The sequence below is a fragment of the Microtus pennsylvanicus genome, chromosome 14 (genome assembly GCF_037038515.1).
Source record: "Microtus pennsylvanicus isolate mMicPen1 chromosome 14, mMicPen1.hap1, whole genome shotgun sequence".
Taxonomy (NCBI): domain Eukaryota; kingdom Metazoa; phylum Chordata; class Mammalia; order Rodentia; family Cricetidae; genus Microtus; species Microtus pennsylvanicus.
In genome coordinates, this window is record NC_134592.1 from 15,869,368 (window position 1) to 15,890,638 (window position 21,271).

Consider the following 21,271-nt stretch of genomic DNA (forward strand, 5'->3'; position numbering starts at 1 on the left):
TTAAACTTTTCATGCAAGATGCATAGATTGCCACAGGATCATGTTGTGAGCATTCTGAGGTCCTTTAATCCTCCTGGTGGGGCTGTGTGGAACCCAGCCTGTTTGTATTCCCCTTTATCCACAACACTTGAATGGAGGTGGCCAGCAGTTTGCCCAGTGTGGTGTAGCTGGCAGGCGGGGCTTGGGGGTGGGGGGTTGGGCAGGATACAGAACCAGCCAGCTGGCTTGAGAGCCACCTGCTCCAGTACGAGCTGCATGAGTCATGGAAAAACTAGCAGCCGCATTTGACAAAGCTTGAAATATGGAGGAAGGGCTGACGAGATAGTCTGCTCAGTAAAACGCTTGCCATGATAGTACTAGGATCTGAGTTCAACCCCTAGAATCCACTTATAAACAAAACCGTGGAATTTTGGGGTATGCTCGTACTCCTAATTCAATATAAGGAGGTAGAGCTATGTGGACCCCGGGACTCAGCCAGCATTGTCTACTCCAGACCAATGAGAGACCGTGTCTCAAAAACGGGGTCTGTATTGTTGGGGGGTAGCCTGGAGAGGTAGCCCAGTGGTTAGTAGCACTCACTGCTCCTCTAGAGGACTCGGCTTCCACATCACAGCCTCCTCCAACTCCAGCTCTGGGGGATCTGATGCCCTCTTCTGGACTGCATGTGTACATACAAACATGCAGACATGTACGCACACAAATAGAAATAAAGTGAGTAGCACCCGTCCGAGATCAAGGCAAGTCTTATAAAAGAAAGTATTTAACTGGGGTCTTGTGTACAGTTTCAGAGGGCTAGTCCATTGTTGTGGCAGGGAACATGGTCTGGATGTAGCAGGCGGAGAGACACTGGGCCTGGCACACCCCAGTGACACACTTCCTCCAACAAGGCCTCACTTCCGAACCCTTCCAAGCATTTCACCAACTGCGGACCAAGCATACAAATATGGGGGCCATTCTCATTCAGACCATAGCACCTGAGCAGCAACACCCCAGGTTGTTCATTTGCCTCCACATTCACACACACACACACACACACACACACACACACACACACACACACCTCTATACACAATGTATATAGAGAATTAATTTTGACATCTTACTTAAACCAGATATCCAAATGAATATCAACTCACCATGTAATTAATATAAATACTATTGAGATAGCCTATGTTCTTTAAAGAAGTTTTCGTCAGATTTATTTGTGTGTGTGTGTGTGTGTGTGTGTGTATGTGTGTGTGTGTGAATGTGTGTGTATGTGTGTGTGTGTGAATGTGTGTGTGTGTATGTGTGGGCACAAGCATACTATGGCACGTGCATGGAGGACAGAGGACAACAGAGGTGTTGATGCTCCCTTTCTACCATGTGGGTCCTGGGGATCGAACTCAGGTTGTCAGGCTTGGCAGCAAGCACCTTTGTCAGTAGAGCCAGTTTGCTGGCCCCTATGTCTTTTCTTGAAGCTAAATCATTGAAATCCAGTTTATATGTGAGTTCCAGGGTGTCTCAGTTTAGACTGTCCGTGGTGCAGGTGCTTGGCTGCCAACAGTGGCTGGCTGTTGGGCGGTTGGCATAGAAGGAGTTTTGGCCCTGTGTGTGTCTGGGGTTTGTCTGTAAGTCATCATGGGGTTTGGCTTAGGTGAAGTTCTGACTCATCTTGAATGGCCTATGTGTGCTGGCCAGAAAGGAAATTTGGCCTGATTAATGGTTGTTATCATCGCTGATTCCTTTCCCTTTGAGGGAGAAGATAAGTTAAGCACAGACCGCAGGCAGCAAGCCTGCTGCTTCAGCAGCTGCTTGGTGTTTATACAACCAAGTCAGGAACACACCGGTTAAACATTTTCAGCACCTTAGCCACAGCTGGTTCTAACTCAGGGCCACCCTCCTACTTTATGGAATTCTCTTCAAGACAGGGTCTCACACTGTTGTCTAGGCTAGCCTTGGCTTCAAAGTAATCTTCCTGCTTCGGCCTCCTGAGTGTGGGATTGCAGTCAGAAAATACCATGCCCAGCTGCTCCCAGAAACATTTTCTTTAAAAGGGAGAGCTGCTGGTTTCCCTGGAAGAATATGAACTATTGAGCTAGGAGGAAAGGAAGAAAGGGTCCAGATGTAGCTGGAGCTGTGAGTCCGTCTCCACCCAGGAAGGATGGATCTGAGGCTGTGAGGGTGCCTCCGTGCCTGGTGGACTGAGTGGGTGCCTCTGTTCCTAGTGGACCCCGCACCGGAGGTTCAATCAGTCAAGAACTCTCCCTTTTTCCCGTGCAGGTTTAACTGGATGTGTTTATAGAGGCTTGAGGTTGCCCAGGATCGACAGGAGGCCTCTTCCCAGCTCTTGCTTTGGTTTCATACCGTGTCTCACGTCCTTGCTAATGGTTCTGATATGCACTATGGTGGTTATTTCTGCCTAGTCTTTTTCAGATCAAACTGGATTTCTGTTTTCCAAACAGGAATCGGAGCAGTGGGGGCTGGTCTTGAGACACTGGTTGGTCACTGTGTGTTTAGCCTCTAGAACTGAGGACAGACAGGAAGCCTCTGGAAGCCCAGGGTCAGAGGAGGAGGTCAGGGTGAGGGGCTAGGAGCAGGAGGGGACAGAAGAGTGAGGCGGGCAGCCTTCAGATTGGGGAACCCCCTGATCTCACAGAGGGGCACACAGAGAGTCTAAGGAAGGTGGTCAAGGCTAGGAAGAGGGTCTGGCATGCGGGAACTGAAGCCTGATTCTAGGATGAGGCAAGAGGCAGTGGCTGGAAGTAACTCAGGAGCCAAACTCGCAGCAAATGACTCGTCCTCCTTTTGGGGCGTTCATGAGTTCAGACAGTGAGGTGCGATTCATGGCAGTGACAACATAGAGATACTACCTGTCCCGTTACAATAGCACCCACATTCTGGAAGGAGAATTCCACGCCTTACTGGGTGCCAGGTCCAGCGCCAAGCACTAGGTGTGTATCATCTCATTTATCCTCAGACAGCTCAAGAGAGTGAGACTTATTCAGGTCCATTCTCAGACTGGTAAACTGAGGCACAGAATGGTTAGACACCTTGTATAAGGTCACACAGCCAGCAGGAAGCACAAATGGGATCTGAACCACCAGGCAACATGGCTCCTCAGCCTGCGTCCATCACTTCCCTCTACTTCCATGGCCCAGGTCTCTTTCATTTATCAAGTTCTGTTTTACAATCATTCCTTTCCCTTTTATTAACATGTGTTTAAAGTTAGCACAGAAAACTAAACTGTCCTCCCCATAGCATCTCCTGAGGCTCTGGGTGTCTGGTGTAACATTCTAAACTGTCCTCCCCATAGCATCTCCTGAGGCTCTGGGTGTCTGGTGTAATATTCTAAACTGTCCTCTCCCATAGCATCTCCTGAGGCATTAAGATAGAGTAGACTTGAGCTGGCTCACCATTCTATTTAACCTTTCTTTACCTGGGGGCCCATGGTGATAGAGAATCGGGAGGAAAGGCCATCTGGCATCAGATTAACAAAGCTGGTTCCTGTGGGAACTGCTAAGTACCAGATGTGGGTCAGGGTGTAGCTTGGTCAGGTGTGTGTGCGTGCGTGCATGTGTGCATGTGTTGGCTGATTTTGTGTGTCTACTTGACACAAGCTAGGGTCATCAGAGAGGAAGGAGCCTCAGTTAAGGAAATGCCTCCATGAGATCCAGCTGTAAGGCATTCTCTCAATTAGTGATCAATGGGGGAGGGCCCAGCCCATGGTGGGAGGTGCCATCCCTGGCCTGGTGGTCCTGGGCTGGAGAGATGGCTCAGTGGTTAAGAGCACTGACTGCTTTTCCAGAGGACCAGGGTTCAATTCCCGGTACCCACATGGTAGTTCACAACTGTCTGTAATTCCAGGAACTGACACCTTCACATAGACATTCATGCAGGCAAAACACCAATGCACATAAATATATATATATAAAAGCAGGCTGAGCAAGCCATGAGGAGCAAGCCAGAAAGCAGCACTTCTCCATGGCCTCTACATCAGTTCCTGCCTCCAGGGTCCTGCCCTGTTTGAGTTCCTGTCCTGACTTCTTTTAATGGAGCAATGTCGAAGTGTAATCCAAATAAACCCTTTCCTCCCCAATTTGCTTTGTGGTCATGGTGTTTTGTTGTAGCAATAGAAACCCTTACTAAGATTTGTGTGTGTGTGTGTGTGTGTGTGTGTGTGTGTGTGTGTGTGATATGGGAAAGCTGAGTATTCCATGTGAACTCTGGCAACACAAAACCACAGCGAGGGAAGAGCCAGCCTGTTAGGTTCCAGAACCTCCTGAGTGTTTTTACATGGCAAGCGTGGAGAGCCCTAGTCTGGCCACTTAAACTCAAGATCCATTTGACACAATTCTATTTTCCAGATAAGTGCTCCTTGTAATAAAATGGTTGCAGCCGCTTCAGATGTCACCTCCAAACAGAAACTCTGTAGAGGAGAAAGAGACCACCTGTGCCTGTTGTCCATCTGGCTCTCTCGCAAATGATAAGCCTTCTCCTGGGAGTCAGTGGGGGACTTTGCCCTCCCTGGCCGGCAGCAGTTGCATCACGTGTCACACGCTTGTGTTAGCATCAGTTCCTGGAGAAGGAAAGGGAATTTCTGGGTCTGACTCAGAGACGTTCCTGACGGGATTATGCAAGAATGGCGCACAGTGCAGAGAGACTGGGATAGGGATGTGGGGAGAGCGGCAGTGGGTGAGCAGCGAGCTGTATTAGAAGGACAACTTACAAAGCCTTGTTTTCTTCATTTTGACAGGACCAGGCAACTAAGATTTGATGGAGACTGTAGTGGGTGGTGCTTGGGAGGCAGAGCCAGGAGGACGGATCTCTGAGTGTGAGGGTAGCCTAGTCTACATAGTGATGTCCAGGCTAGCTGGGGTTACATAGTGAGACTCTAATAAACATTTTTTTTTCTTGGACACAGGATCTCTCTACGTAGCCCTGGCTGTCTGGAACTCACTATGTAGACTAGGCTGGTCTTAAACTCACAGAAATCCACTTGGGATTAAAGGTGTGTGCCACCATGCCTGGCTCATGCAACTGTTTTGATAGAGAAGTTGGGTTGGCCCCTAAGGGGTGTGGCATCCTGAACCCTGTGAACCTGCTTAGCCCCTTCACCGTAACCATTATGGCTGCCTGGCTCAGGACCAGTCAGCAGACCCTTCCAGGAAGGGCCAGGCAGTAAATAATTTGAGTGTTTGGAGTGCAGACAGGCAAAAGGGAGACTGGAGGGGACAGGAGCCAGGTAGCAGGAGTTGGGGAGGGGAAGTGGCAGGGAGCAGACTGCCAGCCGTACAGTTTGTCCTCTGGACAAACTATTCACTTAGGCTGATGTCTTGGAAGTTAGTCCTCATTGGTGCAACGGTCAGCTGCTTGTGCCTAGAACAAAGCATCCTTTGAAGACAGGGTGAGGGTTTGGAAGCGCTGGGTAGGGCTGGGATAGGGGGCTGCTGGGCCCAACAGTGATGAAGATGGGAGCGTTTGGGGTCCCCGCTGTATGACGGGAACAAAGGATATCAGCTCATTTTACATCTCAGCCTCTTCCTTTGGACTTGGTGGGAGGCTGGGAAGGCAGGATGTGAGTCAGGAGGGGAGGAGTTTATAAGTACCTGCCCGGCAAGCATACGTGTCCGAGAGCCTTTCCTCATGAGGAGGAATATAGCACACGCCAGCTGTATTTAGCCTTCGCTCTGAGTGCTCTGTCTTACTGTGCTTACGGTGCTTACAGCTGGTGGTGATGGGTGATGCCCACTGTACATGTGACATTGTGAGAGGCTTCACTATCAGGAGGTCACGGGATTCCTCAGTGAGCCTGGCCAACTCCCAGCTGAGTCACAGCGATCGCCCACTTACTGCAGAGGTCACCATCAGCCCAGCATCACCTCCTGTGGCTTTTCTGCTGTTTCCACATTATCTGAGTTTGCTGAACTCCGCTTTATTTCATGTTAACTCAGTGCAGAACCCTTTGACTTTCCTAAGGCAGGGGCAGCCCCAACTTCACTTGGAAATCACTGAATGTAGGAGGCAGGGCATGGAGCAAGGTACTTGGGTTCAAACCTTGATCTCATCCCACTTATAAAATGGAGTGAGTGGCTGCCTGTTAGGGCAGTCCTGAGGCCCGAGGCAGCCCTGAAGTGCACCAACACAGAACTCACTCAGAGGCCTCTACCTTGACCAAGGCATTGTTTCTGTGCCATCCTATCTACTTCCGACTCACAACTCCGCGTTATTTTAGTAATTTGCAGAGTCGTGCAAACCTTACCACAAACCAGCACCAGAACAATTCCATCACCCCGTGTACCCCATATGGTCCCCTAGAGTAGTTCTAAGCAACCACTAATAATCTACATTCTGTCTCATGCATAAGTTGCCCTTTCTGATTCTATATAAAAGATAGGATCTTGTGTAGCCCAGGCTGACCTTGAACTCACTATATAGCTGAAGATAGCCTTCAACTTCTAATCATCCTATTGCCGGGGTTACAGGCGTGCACCATCACAGTCAATGTTTTACAATGGCAGGGATTGAACCTGGGGCCTCTTGAATGCTCGGCAAGCACTCCACCGGCTGAGCTACACCCCCAGACCCCCACTAGAACTTTATCTATTCAGAAGTCTGCAGGGTAGTCTTTGGCTTCTGTCTTCCCTTAGATGATGTCACAGAGCACAGTCCACAGTGCCGCAAGTGTTGGTACTGCCATCCTTTTTGTTGGGACATAGCATTCCACTGTGTCCGAATGATGAGCAGCTTGCTTGTCCATGTCAGGTGATGGACATTGGGCCTGCTTCTTATTTCACTCCCATGAGCAGTGTTGCTGAGATCACGTGTGTATGGTCTTTATGAGGATGAGTGTTTTGTTTCTCCTGGGTGGACACCAAAGGTAACTAGAGGCATTGTTAACTGTGCAGAGGCTTCCCACAGTGACTGGCATTGTACACTCCCATGAGTGTATCTGAGAGCTCCTGGTCCTCACTGGGTACTTGTTATTGCCTGTCTGGGTGGGACGTGACAGCTTGTGTTTCTCTTGTGACTAATGATGCTGAGCTTCTTTCTCGTGGACTTAGAGCCATTGTCTTATTGGGTAAGGTGTTTTTCAAGCCTTTGCAAACTCTTGAGGGTCAGACATTCTTTGTGTTTTATATGTAAGCCTTATTCAGCGTAGGCTTTGCAGATCTCTATTCTCAGGTCCTCATAATGTTTTCTTTATGGCTTTTTTTTTCAGTGCTGGGCATGGTACCCAGGGCTGTGTGTGCTAGGCAAGTGCTCTACCACTGATTTACACTCTACCCCTTCACTAGCATTTCTTTTAAAAAGACTTATTTATATTTTAAATTGTATGTGTGTGTGTCTGTGTGTCAGTATGTGCGTGTGAGTACAGGTTCCCACAGAAGCCAGAGGCTCCCCTGGAGCTTGAGTTACAGAAAGTTACAAGCCACCCAGAATGGGGTACTGGGGAGTGAATTTGGGCCCGCTGACTGAGGCATCTCTTCAGCCCTTCCTTCAGTGATGTTTTTGAAGCACTAAGTTTTAAATTCTGTGAGCTCTAATTTGTTCATTCTTTTCTTTATGGACCTTGCTTTTGGTGTCATATCTGTGACATCGACACTCAAGGTCCTAAAGATTGTCTCTTGTGTCACTTAAGTGTTCTTCTAGCCGGGATGCACTCTGGGCTGCCACGGTTCCTCCTTTTGCATGTAGCTGTCTCATCAGATCCAGTACCATTTTTGGAGATTCTTCTTTCCTTAGTGTGGCTTGGAAATCAGGATGTGAAAGGCCTTTACCTTTGTTCTTTTTCCTAATTATTTGGCTACTGTAGGTGTTGTGCAATTCCATGTAAATTTTTCTGGTTTCTCTCTCTCTCTCTCTCTTTCTCTCTCTCTCTCTCTCTCTCTCTCTCTCTCTCTCTCTCTCTCTCTCTCTCTCTCTCTCTCTCTGTCCTTCCTTCCTTCCCTCCCTTCCTCCCCCCTCTTTTTCTTTCTGGAACTTGCTCTGTAGACCAGGCTGGCCTTGAACTCAGAGCAATCCACCTGTCTCTGCCTCCAGGGTGCTGGGCACCACCATGCCTATCTAAGATAGGACAGACGTTTTATTAAAAAAAAAACCAACTTAATTTTATGTGCTTTGGTGTGAGGGTGTCGGATCCCTTGGAACATGAGTTACAGTTTTGAGCTGCCATGTGGGTGCTGGCAATTGAACCTGGGTATTCTAGAAGATCAGCTAGTGCTCTTAGCTCTGAGCCATCTCTCCAGTCCCAGGACAGACTGCTTAAGTGACTCTGGTCATAGAAAATTGACTGCTTAGACATGATAGCTGCCTTGGTTTGTGTGAATCCTGGGCAGAATCTCCAAGTGATGTCATTCTCAGATCCTACATGACTGTGTATGTGATGACTGATGGCTTGTTTTGTTTCTGTCTAGATTTTAGTCCTTTGCTTTCTCGTTGGGAATTTCTCTGCTGCTCTTGCATGAAGAACCATCAAGATCTTGACTTCTTCCTCTGTGACCTCCTGTGCCCCAGCTGTAAGACCTTTCTCACCTGAGGACTAATGAGATAGGGTCCTGAAGTCAGTCCAAGGCAAATTGAAGGTCTCACACTTAGCTGTCCTCTTGTCCGGCAGCTCCTGAGTGCTGGACCCATGCATGGGTTCCTACACAGTCACAGCAGATGGATGCTAAACACGAGTATTCGCCACCACACAGGTCCATCTGAATGGGCATCTGCAGGCAGAAGCCGGGCATTGCAGATGCTTTATTTCCTTCATCACCTGCTGTGCTGCATGGGATGCTGTGTGCAGTGACGGTCTATACGGCAGTGCCTGCCTACGGATGTTGATGCTGGCCACAGCATCTCTCCATGTTTGCGCAGGTGCCTGTTCCTGAAATGACATTGTCAGTGGAAAGTTAGGCAACCTGTTTCATCCCTGATCTCAATTGTTGTGCATAGAGTACAGTGTGTGCCATCTAAAACAAGGCATTCCTACAGGGATGGCTTCTGTTCCCCTTGATGGCCTTCTTTTGTTTCAAATTATGATAATAATAAGACAGGATCTCATGTTGCCTAGGCTGACTTCAAAGTCACTTGAAAGTCACAAGCTAAGGATGACTTTGATCTTCTTGCCTGCCTTTACCTCTCCAAAAATGTGGTATTACAAATGCAAGCATGCCCACCACACCCAGTTTGTGTGGTGGTATACTTAAACATAGAGCTTTTGGCATACTAGGCAAGCACTCTGCCAACTGAGCTACATTCCTAACTGTCATCATCATCAAAACAGCATTTTCCAAACTGTGTTTGCTTTATCTATATATTTGTCTGTCTGTCTGTCTGTCTGTCTGTCTGTCTGTCTGTCTATCTATCTATCTATCTATCTATCTATCTATCTATCTATCTATCTATCTATCTATCTATCTATCTAATCTATCATCTCGGGAACCTGGGCAGGCCCCAAACTTACTTGCTGTGTAGTCCAGACTGCCCTTGAACTCCAGTTCCTCCTGGACTACTTCCAGAAAGCTGGGATTACAGGCATGTGTCACCAGTCTGGCTTCTGAGTTGGACTTTGAGACATCACACTTGCCCGGACAGTGACTGTTGGATGAAATAGAAGCTGTGAACGTGTTGCTTCGTCCGTCTGGGTCATTCTCTTTGAGACCTGAACCCATGCTTTTGCACTGTCGTGTGGTCTGAAATATGAAAACAAGTTGCTTAGGACTTTCAAGGGCTCTTGTTAACCTGTAGGTGTGACAGCGTGTGCCTGTGTGTGTGTGCACACCTGTGCCTGTGTATTTACACCCCTGTGCCCGTGTGTACTACCTTACTGTCAGGTAACTGTGAGTGATAAGAGCGGGGATCGTTTAAAGTTGAAGTTAAAAATAAAAACGAATGTTTTAAAAAATAATGATGTTGAACCTTGACTAGTAGGGAGTGAGTCACAGGGAGTCCTCTGCAAGATAGAGATACCCCGAGATGGCCTCCTTCCCTGCGATGTCTAAAAGCCGAGGGAATTATTTCTTCCAGGCAGACGCATGCCACGCCTACCAGATCATTCACCGGAACGGGATTCCTGATGAGCAGATCATAGTGATGATGTATGACGACATTGCCAACTCTGAAGAGTAAGTAGGGAGCTTTGAACTTGGCCATGAAACGGAATTTGCAAACACTGTGAGGCTTATGGGGCTCCTTAGGACAGTGACGCACTGTGGGAATGGGAGTGGCCCCAGGCGAAAAGTCACAGGGATGTCATGTGTTGAACTCTCAGCATGTTTTAGGGTGCAAAAGGAGGTATTTGGAGAGGGTTGTAGCGCTGAACCCTGAGGTTGGGAGTCTGTCCTTAATCTCTGCACTGAGCTAGGCACCCCCCTGTACAGGTTCCAGTCTGTGCAGGGTCTCCTGCCGTGCTCCTTGCTGGCTTGTGTTCTCTTGCACACTTGCCCGAGTGTTCTGGGAACTGAGAAAAGACAGGTTGTCCCCAGCTAAGCAGCTCTTGGGCTCTGGCGGAGTCCCTCTTGATTGTGGTAATTGAGCCTGGGTGTTCAGCTTTGCTTTGTGTTCTGTTCGTTTGGTTTTTCTAGACAGGGTTTCTCTGTGAAGCCCTTGCTTTCTAGGTGCTAGCTCTGTAGACCAGGGGGCCTTGAACTCACAGAGATCTGCCTCCGAGTGCTAGAATTAAAGGAGTGTGCCACCACTGCCTGACTTCTCCTGTTTTTTGTTTTGTTTTTTGAGACAGTGTTTCTCTGTGTAACAGCCCTGGCTGTCTGGCTGCCTGGCTGTCCGGAACTCGCTTTGTAGACCAGGCTGGTCTCAAACTCACAGAGATCCTCCTGCCTCTGCCTCCCGAGTGCTGGGATTAAAGATGTGCACTGCCTGGCTTGTCTGCTTTCTGAGAGCAGTGTTGTTTGCATGTTCTTATGCCAAGGTGCTCTGATTCCCAGCAGGGGCAGGACACCTGCACTTTGGATCCTCCCCTGGGTCTGAAGATCTCCTTTCCTCTCTGCTCCCATCAGGAGTACTTGGGTTCAGGTAGCCGAGATCCCTAGCTGCCCAAACCACATGTGTTGGTGCCTATCCAGGCAACAGGAAGTGTCTTCAAGAACAGAGCTGTCTGCTATTTGTTCCTGTAATGACACGTTTTGTGTTACAACTGTGTCCTTTAATTTTCAGCAACCCTACTCCAGGCATTGTGATCAACCGACCCAATGGCACAGACGTGTATAAAGGCGTCCCGAAGGATTACACTGGAGAGGTGAGGGCTTTGGGTTTTAGTTTATTATTTGTTTTACACCTTTTTGCTTTATTTGCCTTCATCTACTTTCTGTGATTTTCTTTTTTTGTTTTTTAAAATTATTTTTATAGAGCTATATATTTTTCTCTGTCCCCTCCCTTTTTCTCCCCTCCCTATCAGCCCTCTCCCATGGTCCCATGCTCCCAATTTACTCAGGAAATCTTGTCTTTTTTTCTACTTCCCATGTAGATTAGATCCATGTATGTCTCTCTTAGGGGCCTCTTTGTTGTCTAGGTTCTCTGGGATTGTGGAAGATAGGTTTTTTAAAAATTAATATTCGGATACATTCCTCACTTAATGGTTAATTTCCTCCTATTTTATTAATATTGTGTAAATTGGCATTTATGGTCTTTACGCTCTTTTTCTGAACTTTTTTTAAGATATCATTTTCTTTTCATTTTCCTTTTTCTCTTTCTTTCTTTTTTTCTTTTGTTTGTTTTTGTTTTTTGAGACAGTGTTTCACTGTAGCTTTGGAGCCTGTCCTAGAACTAGCTCTTATACAGCAGGCTGACCTCGAACTCACAGAGATCCGCCTGTGTCTGCCTCTCGAGTGCTGGGATTAAAGCATGCGCCACCACTGCCTGGCTTTTTTCTTAACTTTCTAAGGACGTCTTAGGAGGCAAAGAAACATTGACCCAAAGCTTAGCATTTCTTTCAGTTTTGTTTCACTTTATGGTCCCTTAAAATCAAATGGAAATTTAATATATATGCAATATAGTTAATCCATTTTAAGAGAGAATTTCTTTCTCTATAGGTTTATAGGGATATGTGTAAATCCTTGGAGGTAGAATTGTAGGTGATATTTTCCCCTTTTTATCTTGTGCGTTGGTTTTGATGGTCGAGTATCCTTGGGACTCAGATCTGAGGTTGCAAGCTGGAGGCTAATGAAGACCTTCACTTCCTCTTTTGTCCTTTTGAGTATTTTCCTCCTGTGCTGGCAGAGTCTTTTAGTTTTTGGGGGGTGGTCCCCCAGTTCATAGTTATTGAGAAGGAATGAAAGGCTTGCAGAGTTGCCACCTGCCCCAAACAAGATGGCATTTTCACAGTTCACAGACCCCGGGGCCTCGGGAATGTCATCCCTCCTGGTGTGGGAGTGTTTGCTGTTGAGCTGGGTGCCCTGGGCCTGACACAGACTGTGAACTGTGCTCAGAAGTGGCAGCTGCTCTGGCTTTGACTCCTTATTGATTCCTCGTAGGATGTGACCCCGGAGAACTTCCTCGCCGTGCTGAGAGGGGATGCAGAGGCTGTGAGGGGCAAGGGGTCTGGAAAAGTCCTGAAGAGGTACCGTCTGTTTTGTGGGTTCCACACTCTCAGAGCTGCAGCCGTACACAGAGGACCTGAAGGGGCACAGTTCTTTGCTCCTGTCACTTTTGAGAAGTTAGAGAGGACAGCTTTGTCCTAACCCAGGCCACACAGTCTGATGCGTGGTTGGTGTGTTTCTGTGCCACATACCCCTGTGATCCAGGGTCTCTCATCTTTTTGTTCCCCTTATGACTTCATGCATATACCATTAAGCTCCAAGCCTAGCCCGCCTGCCCGCACACACTCCTCCCCGACGACTGCCTCCCTAGCACAGCTTCCCGTTATTTATTTCTTGACACAGGTGCCACTTAATTTGTCCAGGCTGCTCTTGAACCTGTAGTCCAGCTCAACCTCCAGAGTTAGCATGTGCTTGCATTTGTGCATATGTGTGTATCTTCTGCCCCTTTCTGCCTTTTGGAGACAGAGTCTTGCTATGTAGTTCTGACTGACTTGGAACTCCCTAATAGACCAGGCTGGCCTCATACTCAGAGATCAGTCTGCATCCAGCCTCCCAAGTGCTGGTATTAAAGCCATGTGCTACCAGGCTCTGTTCAGACCTCTTAACTTTTTGATGAAGGCAGCTTTTCGGGGACATGGACACAGAAACAGGAAGGGGAAGCTGTGGGGTCTCTGGCTCACGCTCTTCCGTCCTTTCTTGGCAGCGGTCCCCGGGATCATGTGTTTGTTTACTTCACTGACCACGGAGCTACTGGAATCCTGGTGTTCCCCAGTGATGATGTGAGTTCTGCTTACCATTTTGATCGTGGGTTTTTGTCGTTGCCATTGTTATTGGGTCCTGGGGATTGTATGCGGGGCCTTGTGTGTGTTAGCCAAGTGCTGTTCCGCTGAGCTATGCCCTTCACAATTTCTCTTAACATTAAACATTGATTTTTACATTTATCTATTTTATGTGCCACGTCACACATGTGGAGATCTAAGGACAGTTTTTGGGGGGGTCAGTTCTTCCAGCCTGCAGGTCCTGGGGATCAAACTCAGCTCATCATCAGGCTTGGCAGCCTGCTCTTTCCCTGGCCGAGCCGTCTCACTTCCCCCTTCTTAAGTCTTTAAAGATACACGAAAAGGATAGTTTTATTTGCCTTTAAGATTTAAAGGAAAGTAGAAAACAAGGCCTGTGTGTTGAGATTAAACCTACAACATGTTTCCTGATGTTCCACCAGGGTTGGTGTCAGTGCTGTGTGGTAGGGAGCGGGGAACAAGTGTTGCGGCTGGAAGGCTGTATTTTATTTTCTAGCCGCTGCTCTCCCTGCCACAGTGTCAGTCAGGACTAGTACATCACAGACAAGGTCTAAGAAAGCCTCCAAATGCTGAGGACGAAGCTGTGCGCAGAGAAGCGTCCTCTCTTGTCTGTCACTGTGTAAATGGAAGGCCTGAGATGGCTTCTGGGTTTTACTGCTCACCCTGGTTTCTTTTACTGATTGGGAAGAGGACTTTATAAGGTGTTGGTGGCTTCTCTAGGATGCTGGTCTCAATGCCCAACTTCTTACCTTGCAGCTTCATGTCAAGGACCTGAACAAGACTATTCGTTATATGTATGAACACAAGATGTACCAGAAGGTAAGTTCAGTTCCCCAGTGCCTTGGGGCGGGAGGAGCCCGAGGAGGGTACAGGAGCGAAGCCCACACTGGCACAGCTGGCTCTTGGACAGGTCGCTGGACTTTCTGGGTTTTGCCTGGTCAGCTTTGACCAGTGATGTCCCAGCGTTCACTGTACCTCTTAGAGAGCTTGTTACAACACGGTGTGGGCCTCAGCCCCAGCTTAGTGTTGGCAGGGGCTGTAAATTACCCACTGTAGGTCCAGAGAGCACAGGCAAGAACAGTTCCAGAGACTGCCCCAGTGTGGGACAGCTGGGGAAGAACACCTACTACCTTACTCTCTGTCCTCTGTAGAAGCTGTAGAGGGTGGGGTCGACATGATCTTAACACAGAAAGATGGCCGACGTGCGGCCTGGCTCTCTGGAAAGCTGCTCGCGCTCAGATACCAGAACCAGCGTCTTCAGCATTGGGCAGCTCCAGTCCTCCTGTGTTCTGCTGACTCAGTCACGACTCCATTAGTGAAGCAATGTGATTGTCAGATGGCTTCTGTAGCCTTTGGCAACCGCTTCTGTACAGTGACAGTGGCTCCCCGATCCCAGAGCAAAGGGTTGTGGGCAGGGATGGGAAGAGTGACAGCCAGTGGCCGGCACTGCCTGCGGGGCGCTCACCTGCCCTGGATCCTTGCAGATGGTGTTCTACATTGAAGCATGTGAGTCTGGATCCATGATGAACCACCTGCCTGATGACATCAATGGTAGGTGGCTGTCCTTTGCTACTGCCCGCTGGAGACCAAGTGTTTCCCCTGTGCAGGGACACTGATGGTAGCCTGATACGCCGGCGGGGGACATGCTTGTGGCCAGATCTGGCTTCTTTTGCTCTATAAGTGTTGATAGAAAATAAAGATTCTATGGGACCTGGAGACTCGGCTTAGTGGTCAGGAGCATGGGCTGCTTTTGTAGAAGACCTGAGTTTGGGTCCACGGAGGGACATAGCCACCTACAACTCCACTTTCAGGGGAACCAATGCTCTCTTCTGGCCTCCTAGTGTTCAAGCTACATGAACAGGCAAACACTCATACTCACAAAATAAAAGTAAAACAATTCTAAAAACAACAACAACCCCCCAAAATAATGGTATCAAGAAGAGTCTCTATGCAAGCTTCCCAATGCTGCCCAAACTGGACCAGTCTGTCTGATCTCAGGCAGGTAGGCAACTTGGTCCTTGAACATGGGGACAGTGACTGCCTGCCTGTTAAAGAGTGACATCTTAAATGCAGACTCTTTAAACGTCCTGCCCAGCTGAGTGCTTTGAGACGGAGTCCTCATAGTCCAGGCTGATCTCAGACTTGCTGTATAACTGAACTCCTGATTTTCCCTCTATCTCCCAAGTGCTGAGATTACAGGCATGTAATCCCATGCTTGGCTTTTTTGTTTTGTTCAGTTTAACTGTTTTTCAGGCCTCAGCCCTTCTCAGCAAGCACTCTGATCCTCTCCCCCCACCCCGGCCCCATTTTAGTGTTTTCTAAATAATTGTCAATCCTCCCTAAACCAGACTGGACCCATGTTCTTTGTGTTCCCCAGTTTGTTAAGACCTGTCAGCCGTCTTCCCCGAAGTTGTGTTCTGAACACACACACACGTACACAAGATTTTGCTCATAGCTGCGATAAGAGTCCCTTCTTGGCTCTCTTCCCTCCATGTTTGAGAGGAGCTATTGTTCAGAATGGACAGAGCCATGCTCTCCCTGTGTTGAGTATAGCTTTGATGTCGCCAGCGGAAAGGAGGGACCCCAGTTTCAAGGGTGGTCCGAGGCCAGAGTAAAACAGATCTCACATACCCCTTTACTCTCCCGTAGTCTATGCAACTACCGCCGCCAACCCCAGGGAGTCCTCTTACGCCTGCTACTATGACGAGAAGAGAAACACGTACCTGGGGGACTGGTACAGTGTCAACTGGATGGAAGACTCGGACGTGGTAAGGTCCCTCGTCAGGGCCGCTCAGCCCGCCACGGAGCAGCCCTCCGGCTGCAGGTCCTCCAAGGGCTTCTGTGCTTGTCTTCCCGCAGGAGGATCTGACCAAGGAGACGCTCCACAAGCAGTACCACCTGGTGAAGTCGCACACCAACACCAGCCACGTCATGCAGTACGGGAACAAAGTAAGTGGGGCCTCACTTCCTCGCTCCCTAATCCTGGCGCCTCAAGCACGTTCATTCAGAACTTTGTCTCTTGATAAAGAGAAACGGGATTCAGATGTGGCATGATCTCAGCATGGCTCTGCCTCACGGAGCCTCTCTGTCCTGGGGTCTCAGGCTCAGGAACCAGACGTGCAGGTTTGCACTTACGGGTCTGGGCGTTAAGCGTGAGCTCTGGACCTGTGTCCTTCCTCATTTGTCAGAGACCTTGCTTCCAGGGTAGCCGGGACACCAGACAAGGTTGTGTGGGGGAAGCCCTGAGCAAGGGCCTGTCACATGGCAAGAGACGATGGAGACTGAAAGCATGCATTCTGTTTCATGGCTGCCCCACTGAACCCCGCATTTGGAATGTCAAGCTGCCCGTCATTAGTTCTCATTGGCTGGAAGTTGGAGACTCTTCACACATAGCCCACCGCTAACTCTGTCCAGCCAGGACCAACATGGTCGGATAGTAGTACTCGGGGACCTGTTCTCTGGCTGCATGCAGAAGGCTTGAGCCTTGGCTGGGAAGGAAGGCTTTGGATGTGTAGCTTGGCTGAAAATTAAAAAACTTAAAATGGAGCTTCCAGTGTGCCATTCCCCACACCTAAGAGCTTGCCAGCTGAGATCTGTTTTCAGGTGCAAGCCCTGGCATTCCAGAAGAAAATTCACACAAGTGTGGCCAGGTTGCTTTGCCCTGGCTTGGCACTTGGATGGGTGTGGGAGAGAGCAGGACAGGGTGAAAGCCAGACAGGTGACTCAGGTGCCATGCCCTGCTGTGTGGCTTTGCCTTCAGCTTCCCAGTCTCAGTACAGGTGTTCAGCTTGGTCCATTTCTTGTCTGTCTGTCTCTCTGTGAATGGCAGATCTTTTAGAACTTTCTGTTTGTATTTTGGTTTCAGTTTTAGAATGAGTTTTGCATTAACGTCGCTTGCTTTGATAACGAGAAAGCTTAAGCTATTTATTCCCCTGGGGTTAGGTCTGTCTTGACCTGTGCAAGCAGATAAACAGACTGGCACTTCCATGCATTTTGTTAGCGTCTGAGGCCCAGTGTCAGCCTGGCCCGTGGCCCTAGCTCTGCCATTCTCATGGAACCCAGACTTCAGCTTCAGCCTGGACAAATGCTGGAACCTCCTTGCTGATGGTCGCTGGGGGCAGGCAGGGGAGCAGGGGCGATGAGCAAGCGCACTCAGGATTTCCCAAGTTGAAACAAACTTTAAAACTGTGGATCTGCTGCTGGCTTTGCATATGGAGGAGCCCTGCTGCAAAGCACACTGGGTATTTTCGATGTTCTTCAGTGGTGGATTTCAGCCACACGTGGCTGCCCGTCTGTCTCTGCCTGAGTTGACCATGTGGGCCTAGCCTGCTTGTCACAGCTGCTTAGCTGACCAAACGGTTTGTGTTTGTGTTCTACCCTTCCTCCAGTCTATCTCTAGCATGAAAGTGATGCAGTTTCAGGGTATGAAACACAGAGCCAGCTCCCCCATCTCTCTGCCTCCAGTCACACGCCTTGACCTCACCCCCAGCCCAGAGGTGCCCCTGGCCATCCTGAAGAGAAAGCTGCTGCGCACCAATGATCTGAAGCAATCCCAGAATCTCATCGGGCAGATCCAGCAGCTTCTGGATGTAAGTAGTGGTCAGAGGGACTCTTCTGAGAGGCCGGGCCAGTTGAGACCGAAGGTGTGTGCGTGTGTGTGTGTGCGCGCGCGTATGTGTGTGTGTGCGCACGCGCATGTGCATGTGGCCCCTGGTATACACACAACCAGCACCCAGAACTCGGGATGCTTCCTCCCCCATAGAGAAAGGAGTGCGGCTTCTTTGCTCTTGGAAAGCAGAGTGAACAGCAGAGCGGTAAGCTGTCTTCATTCTTTATGATGACTTTGGCCTCTTGAGTGTCAGGAAGGAAAGGATTGGAGGTCCAGCTTCTCAGAATCCTTCTAAGATGCTCTGGCCTTTTGGTGATCCCTTCTAGATGTTTCTATCTTACTACTTCTTTACTTAGTCTTTTTGTTTTTAATCTAGTCTATAAAATTGTCTCTTGGTCACTTCCTGAAACTGTTGTCTGTCCTTCACAACTGTTGCTATGTTCAGAAGTTGATGGGATTGGCAGGAGGAGGATCGTTTTGGTCATAGCTCTCGTTTGTTCCCGTCTGTTCCAACGAACTCACTCTGTGTTAAAACGTGTCCCCAGTCAACATGGCACTCTGATGGACACGTGGACAGATTAAAAAAAAATCCGTGTTTGTTTTATTTTATTTTTTTTTAAGTAGAGTCTCATGTGTCCCAGGCTGTCCGTCTCCAGCTTGTTACGTAGCCGAGGATGGCTTCCAACTTCTGATTCTCCTCCCACCTGAGTGCGGAGTCCCATCATCCCCAGTGTATGTGGTTCTTAGGATCAGGAACTGAACCCAGGGTTTCATGGATATGGGCAAGCACTCTACCAGCTGAGCCACATCCCCACTCCCCATATATATTTTAAATGCTTAGCTTTGATTATTTTTGTTTTTGGAAACCTGTCTCCCTCTGAAAATAACAACTTGAGTGGCCAGGATGTGGTTTTGTTTGTTTGTTTGTTTTGAGACAGGGTTTCTCTGTGTAATAGTCCTGGCTGTCTAGGAACTTGCTTTGTAGACCCAGCTGGCCTTGAACTCACAGAGGTCCACCTGCTTTTGCCCTCCCCCCCCAGCGCTGGGATTAGCTGGGATTAAAGGCTTATGCCACCACTGTTTGGCCACGATGTGTTTTTTAAGTGGTGTCAAACACAGTGGAAATAACTGTCCTTCTACTTTGTAATCTTTGGCCTCTTCATACCTTTACCTTATTGATCCTAGGGAGATTTTATCTATGGTACTTATTATGTCTATTGTTACTACATCAAGAATTAAATGATTTAGGCAACCTATCCCATGTCTTAAATACTAGCACTTGGGAGGTGGAGGCAGGGAGGTCAGGAGTTCCTCAGGTATGTACTGAGTTAGTGGTTAGAGCTCACTCTGGGCCACACGAGACCCTGTTAAAAACAAACAACAATGTCATGAAAGGGCATTTTGTCTTTATCCTCTGGGTAGTCACAGAAACTAAACCAGTGTTTCTTTGTGTTGGCTTGAGCAATTGTGTACATTGTAGAATTTCTCTGGTGTCTGCTGTAAATCTGAAAACTATTTCTAAGCCTACACATTTACTTACTGGATTCAATAGTTTCCTGCTAAGTATTGCACTGTTATATTTTCATATAAAACAAGGAATTAAAAGCAATCAAGATAAAAACATTTAACTTATTCAGAAATAACCACAAGAAACTCATTTGTGCCCTTGTATATTTTCTGAAAAGAACCGCTTTTCAAAAACAAAAGCACTTTGTGTGTGTGTGCAGCATAGCATTGTATCCCATTTATAGACTTTTCTGTGCCCAGTGTGAGAGGAGGCAGCTGGACACTGTGCTGATGTTTACTCTGCGGCTATGGGGTTTGGGCTGAAGCATAGGAAAGCCGTTACAGGGCTCACAGAGCTGTAGGGACCCTGTAACCGGGACCACACGTGGGCCCAGCACACTGTGTGTGATGCATTCAGCCATGAAGGAGAGAAACACTGTGTGGTCAGAGACGTTGACGGAGAAGTCAGGGTTGGGTTCAGCAATGTCTTCTTCACAGCGCTACTCTATCCTCTGGGAGGAACATGGGGCCCCTGTGCCTTCTATGCCACCAGCTGTGGTTTCCTGGGCGGGCAAAGCACCGCATCAGATGAGGAGGCTAGTGGTGTGCTTCGGAGATGGGTGTAAATCAGACATGGCTGCCCTCCCTCCAGGCGTCAGGGAGCAGTGTTTCCATGGTGGTAGGAGGTGAAGAAGGCCAGATCTTTGCAGTGTCACAAACCACGCACACTTTCCATCTCTCCCGAGTGCATTTATCGACCTGCTTCAATCCTCTGTGGGTTGAAGGCTGTGCCAGGAGACTTCCTTGTATGTGCTTCTTACTGAAGGGCCCAAGAGAGAGTACATTAAGCCAGAACTGTTTCAAAATGCTGTCTCTTCTTCCTAGGCCAGGCATGTCATTGAGAAGTCCGTGCAGAAGATTGTCTCCCTGCTGGCAGGGTTTGGGGATACTGCTGAGAGACTTCTGTCGGACAGAGCCTTGCTCACAGCACATGACTGCTACCAGAAGGCTGTGACCCACTTCCGCACACACTGCTTTAACTGGCACTCCCCCACGGTGAGTCCAGGTCCTCAGGCCTCCCTGCTGCTGAGATCTGAAAGCTAAACTCAGGTACACTGGCTTGTGGAAGGTTCTGTCTGGGCCTTAGGAACCTGGATGCCCAGGTTCACGGTTATATGTCTAGGTCCCAGACAGTCTGCCAGAATCACAGGTGACAATTCCCCTTTCTGTTGATTTTGAAGGGTCCTTGTTTCTCTTGATGATGTGGCCCCGCCCCTCACCTGACTCTCACATTCTCCAGACATTGGCTTCTTTCTTCTCGAGACTTCTGACCATTCCCTAAGATTTATTGTTGGAGCACAACCTGGTCCATTTAGAGGGAAGAACGACGCTTCTGCCAATTGTAGAGTGTCAGTCAGCTAGTTGCCCCCTAGAAAGTCCTGGGGTTCCAATGGAATGCTTGGATTCTACTGGAGAAAGGGGGCAAACTGTGGTCTGTAGACCAAGCCCTGGAAGAGCCTGCTTTGCCATCCATTTTGGCGATTGTGTGCCATTTCTCTCCTCAGCTAGGTTCCCAGAATCAAAGGCAAGGCCCCCCACCATCAGCCCTCGCCATTGAGTCTACCCTGAGACTTGACAGCACTTCACAGGCCCACTAGCCCCCTGAGATTGTGTGTGGCCCTTATATATGTGCATCTCTCTCAGGAGAGTCTGTCAATACCTGTAGATTGACCTAAACAGACCTAGAACTGGTTGAGGGAACTGGCTTTGTGTTTGAACACAGAAGCAGGCGAGCGGAGTGCGTGCCGAGATGCTCACATGTGCTTCTTTGTTCT

At 48.6% G+C, this 21,271-nt stretch overlaps 1 protein-coding gene across 2 annotated transcripts in view; it reads left to right on the forward strand.

Moving 5' to 3' along the window:
- Lgmn (legumain) overlaps positions 1 to 21,271 on the forward strand; it is a 34,066-nt gene that overhangs the window by 11,965 nt on the left and 830 nt on the right. For both annotated transcript variants that reach the window (XM_075948475.1, XM_075948476.1), the window contains exons 3-12: positions 9,997 to 10,094; positions 11,143 to 11,224; positions 12,459 to 12,544; positions 13,228 to 13,303; positions 14,078 to 14,140; positions 14,806 to 14,872; positions 15,971 to 16,089; positions 16,181 to 16,270; positions 17,710 to 17,910; positions 20,322 to 20,492. In XM_075948475.1, coding sequence (XP_075804590.1) covers positions 9,997 to 10,094; positions 11,143 to 11,224; positions 12,459 to 12,544; positions 13,228 to 13,303; positions 14,078 to 14,140; positions 14,806 to 14,872; positions 15,971 to 16,089; positions 16,181 to 16,270; positions 17,710 to 17,910; positions 20,322 to 20,492 — 1,053 coding nt within the window. The remainder of the gene's footprint in view (positions 1 to 9,996; positions 10,095 to 11,142; positions 11,225 to 12,458; positions 12,545 to 13,227; positions 13,304 to 14,077; positions 14,141 to 14,805; positions 14,873 to 15,970; positions 16,090 to 16,180; positions 16,271 to 17,709; positions 17,911 to 20,321; positions 20,493 to 21,271) is intronic.